This window comes from Tiliqua scincoides, chromosome 1 (genome assembly GCF_035046505.1).
Source record: "Tiliqua scincoides isolate rTilSci1 chromosome 1, rTilSci1.hap2, whole genome shotgun sequence".
NCBI classification, from domain to species: Eukaryota; Metazoa; Chordata; class Lepidosauria; order Squamata; family Scincidae; genus Tiliqua; species Tiliqua scincoides.
This window is the reverse complement of record NC_089821.1, coordinates 193770982-193775524: the sequence shown is the minus strand read 5'-3', so window position 1 is coordinate 193775524 and position 4543 is coordinate 193770982. Positions and strand designations below refer to the sequence as shown.

Below are 4543 nucleotides of genomic sequence, written 5' to 3'. Positions count from 1 at the left end.
CTCAAGGTAAGGCAATGTTTGTTCCCTTACCTCGGAGCGGCACTGCCCTGCCCTGATGTCCCCGATGGAAAGCGCGTTAGGATTGCGCCCTCAGGCACTTGAGCGGCCAGGTGGAGCGAGGGCGGGCGGCTGCCGTGGGGAATGACGGGCTGGCTGGGGCGGAGGCCGGAGGGTCGTCAGCCCGCCCCTTCCCCGCCCCGGGGCTCAGCGCGCCCATAAAAGCCCTGCGCGCGGCCACCTTCCCGTCGCTTCTGAGGAGCAGCTCCGCGGGGACTTGGCGCACGCAGGCATGGGGACGGCGCTGGCTGCACGGCTCGGCTTGGGGCTCCTGCTCCTGGCGCTTCTCTTGCCCACCCAGGTGAGCGGAGCCTCCGCAGTGGGTGTGACGCACTCCCGGGGAAGCCTCGGGGGCTGCGCGCGGCGAGGCGAGGCCCCCAAACCCCGGGCTGCCTCCTAGAGCGCGGGCTTCTGCAGGGGGCTCCGAGGAGGGGCGCGTCTCCCCGCCCCGCCCCGCCCTTGAGAGCACCTGGCTCTGGCGAGGGGCCCCTTGCCGCCTCTCCCCTCCCTGCCCCGCCAACCCCTCCCTCGGAGGGGCCCCCTGCCTGGCGCTTGGAAAGGGTCTGCGCTGAATGAGTTGCGCCGCTTGGCCGCTTCCCTGGCGTGTGTGCGCGTCCAGAGCCCAATCCCAGGCATGGCAGAAGTAAGTCCCGCTAGAGTAAACGGGGCTTACTCCCAGGAAAGTGGATAGGACTGTAGCCACAGAGCCCAAGCCTAGCCATCACTACTCAGAAGTAAGCCCCACTGAAGTCCATGGGGCTTACTCCCAGGAAAGTATGGATAGGGCTGTAAGACTGCAATCCTATCCATACTTACTTGGAAGTAAGCCCCATTAGAGTCAATGAGGCTTACTCCCAGGAAAGTGGATAGGACTGTAGCCACAGAGCCCAAGCCTAACCATGACTACTCAGAAGTAAGTCCCATTAGAGTCAATGGGGCTTACTCCTAGGAAATGTGGCTAGGGTTGGGCTGCCAGGTTGTGCAGAGAGCTGTTCACTGATGGTGTGGGGATGTGTTGTGATCTCCTTGCCCTCGGCTGCAGCTCAAAAACCTGGTCTGTATTCTTAGCTAGGACTGTCTAGACTACATACTTGTGGAGGGGTTTTAATGGCAAACAGTAATGGGGGTGTGGTGTCAACTGAATTGGGGCATATGGAGGGCAGACAGTTCTCCTCCCCCCCCCATAGGAGGCAGATCCAGCTGCTGTTTCTCAAATCCAAAAAACACACTAGCCCTATTCTTGCCCTTAATGTAACCTCTGTAGGTTCCATTACTTTGGTTACATTACACTGAACTTCTCTGGGGTACCTTTCAAGGTAGTCTTCAGTGAGGTTGTGTGAATGTAAGTGCAGTGTAGAGTAAATAAGGGGTTCTGCGGACTTGGTTTCTTGAACATGACCCTCTTCAAGGTAGAGTAGTAAAGGGTCTCTGAAAATTGGCTGACACCCAGTGGGAAATAAAAGGTGTCTGGGGGGGGGGCATGTTAACTTGGTGCTGTTTCTTTGTGTTCCTGCTGTGTAATCAAGGCAATCGGGTTCTTTAGAGCCACTAGCCAAGAAAAATTCAGTAGTAAAAGGTTTGACAAATAGATCTCCACTGTGGTGCTGACATGAAAGAGGAATTGCTGCTTGAGATTTGGGCTCAACCCCACTTGTGCCTCTGGCAAAACAGGCTTTTTGTACAGAGTTTGAAAACCTGTCTCTCAACTGATAAGAGAGGAGAGATCTATGTCCCTGGGAAGCAAAAGCTCTTTCCCATACCCTTCACTCTGCAAAGTGCTTGTCCTTGGGCTGACAAGCTGTGTGAAAAGTCAGGTGTTAACATGTTCTTTTCCAGTTATTGACCAATCTTGTTGTTCTATCTTGAAGCTATTCTCCACAAATTTATTTTGAATAGTCTGTTAATACTGTACCAGGCATTTCAACAATGTTATCTATTTCCTTATATCAAGAAACAAATTAAGATAAGTCGGCAATGGAACAACTTTATCAAGTGGCAAAGTGACTTACTGCAAGATGAAATATTTAATGTCTTTGTCATAACCTTGAAGTGGCTGCCTAGAAGTTTGCCATGAACTTGTATGGTAGCTGAATATTCCTCAAGCTAGTTTAGGTCCTGAGAACCTATTTGTAAATTGGTTTTTAACACTTGATTTGGGTACCACCCAAAAAATAATCTATCATAGTGCAAAAACTAGAATGTGCTTCAAGGCACTCCAGTGTGTAATGGGAAAAATTGTGGAGGAGAATCTCAGTGGGGGAGAATTTCAGTTTGGCTTTCCACTCTTAAGAAAAGTGGAGTTGATGTGACTTACATTGATTAGGTTGGGCATGCAGCAGATAAAGCAGTTTGTCATTCTTAACGCAAGGTAGTAATAGCTGGGTCCCTGGTGGGCCTCTGTGCTCATTTGGATAAACTGCCTGACTGTTCTCTCTGGAGTGAGTCCTGTTTTGTGAGCACTTATGGGTGTGTCTTAGAGATACAAAGATCTCTTGAGGCTTTGCACTGTACACATGTGAAGAGGGCAGGAAATTTATGGCTACTAGTTGGAAGTAGGCTGGTAACTGTCATATGCCCTGGATGGAAATGGAAAGTTGAATACTTTATGGTGGTAAATTAAATGCTTTATGGTGGTCTCACAATCTTTACTTCTATCCATATTTAGACAGGTGGTAGCAATACTACAGCTGCATCTCCTGTGACCAGCAATTCAAGTTCAACTTCTGTGCCACTTAGCACACACACCAATACCACTCACGGACATGGAAACTCCCTTCAATCTACTACTGGCCTCTTCATTCTCTCAATCTCTCTTCTATATATTTGTTAAGAGACCCTGGCTGAGAAACTACCACCATTCCCTTCCCAATTCCCTGAACCATCTGAGATGGCTAGACCTTCATATCCCAGCATGAAAAAGAATCGCAAAATACCTGCGTCAAGCCAGTACAGTTTATGCTACAGCTCAGTTATTGGTACAATTCTGACCAGTGAATTGTCCAAGAGTATCTGATGATCCTGAAAATAATTTGACCCTCAAGAGCCAGAAGGTAATGGGTGGGCGCTGGTATTCAACAACTGGAATTGGAAATATAAGTCAAGAAGTTCAAGCTGACTAGCAATGGATAATGACTCCACTGTGAAATACTAGATGGTATAGTTCGTGAAGCTATGCAAAACAAGGACTCCTGATCAATTTGAATGAAAATGAAGTGAAACCTCTAAGCTTATACAACCACTAGAAAATGCAAGCAGCTGAAGTTATTTCTGCTTGATTCCATATAGAAGGATGTATTCACCAGAAATGGTTCCATCCAGTATCATGCTTTGGAATTGCCAGGAAGCTAAAGTCAGATTTATATTTTAAGCCTCTGTTAATGTGTGGCTATTCTAACTAAACCTGTGTAGCTTAAACCATATTGCCTAATTATGTTCCCTATTTACTATGGTATTTCAGCTTATTAAAGTTTAGTGAACCCATATGTGCCAGCCAATGAAGTTATTGAAATGAATCTTGATCTATTACAAATAGCTTGTATGAAACAGAATGGGGAACAACCTTCACCACCAGAACTTGGAACAGCACCTTTTTGTGTTCTTCTCATGGCATCCTTCTTGAATTACAAAATATTTTTGGAAAAATCTGGTTTAATTGATATAATATCATGCTGGTGATTGTTCCATTTTGATTCTTCAGTGTGTTGGAAGATGGTTGGAAACAGTTTTGTCTGACAAAATTGCTAAAGGTTTAAGTTGGAATTGGTAAGATCTTAAAAGGAAATATTGTTTCTGTACTAAATGTTCTAGATAATGTGGAGTAAAGCAGGCTCTAAGATGAAAGTTCAGCTATGGAAATGCTTAGACTTTTATAAAGAAATATGGAGAGATTTGTTGACACTATCATGGGAATATATCTTGTCCATATACAGTCTTACATGGTTACTGATCAAAGTGAAATGCAGCCTCTGATTTGTCACTTACTCTGATCTTAATTCATGCATTAAGTATCTGTATTTCGAAACTCCATAGTATGCAACAGCAGAGTATGGGTGCATTTCCCTTTTGTACATGCTGTTTGGTTTTTTGTGATAATGTAATTATGCTTTTACTTTAATTGCCCAATCTGTAAATAAAAAAACTGATAAAAATTTGTGTATTTTAGCATCTCTTCTATTATTACTCAGTTAAAGTGCAGCTTTTTCCTCATTGATCATACACAGAGGAGATGCTGTACCCCTTCCTTATCCTAAAGACTCAAAGGATCAATCCTATCCAGTTTTCCAGTGCTGCTTTGCTAATGGGGTATGCACTGCTTCCTGTGTTGGGGAGACAGTCACAGAGGCCTCCCCATGTATTGGAACATTTGTTCCCTTACCTTGGGGCTGCATTATGGTTGCACTGGTGCTGGAAAGTTGGATAGTGTTGGGCCCTCATTTACCAGTTTAAAGTCAGTTACTTTAAAATCAAAAACTATGCTAATAGAAGC

The 4543-nt window shown here is 45.7% G+C and overlaps 1 protein-coding gene across 1 annotated transcript; it reads left to right on the top strand.

Annotated features, from left to right (window-relative positions):
• The first annotated feature begins 234 nt into the window (after positions 1-234).
• CD24 (CD24 molecule) lies at positions 235-4205 on the top strand. Its single transcript, XM_066610340.1, has 2 exons — positions 235-358; positions 2723-4205. Exons 1-2 carry the CDS (start codon positions 290-292, stop codon positions 2885-2887), a joined length of 234 nt encoding a protein of 77 aa, XP_066466437.1. The 5' UTR covers positions 235-289; the 3' UTR covers positions 2888-4205.
• Positions 4206-4543: the final 338 nt, after the last annotated feature.

Excerpts from the sequence above, each read along its gene's own strand:
- CD24 (XM_066610340.1), top strand. The coding sequence starts at position 290 with ATGGGGACGGCGCTGGCTGCACGGCTCGGCTTGGGGCTCCTGCTCCTG. Across the intron at positions 359-2,722 it reads CGCTTCTCTTGCCCACCCAG|ACAGGTGGTAGCAATACTAC; the intron begins GTGAGCGGAGCC and ends ATCCATATTTAG.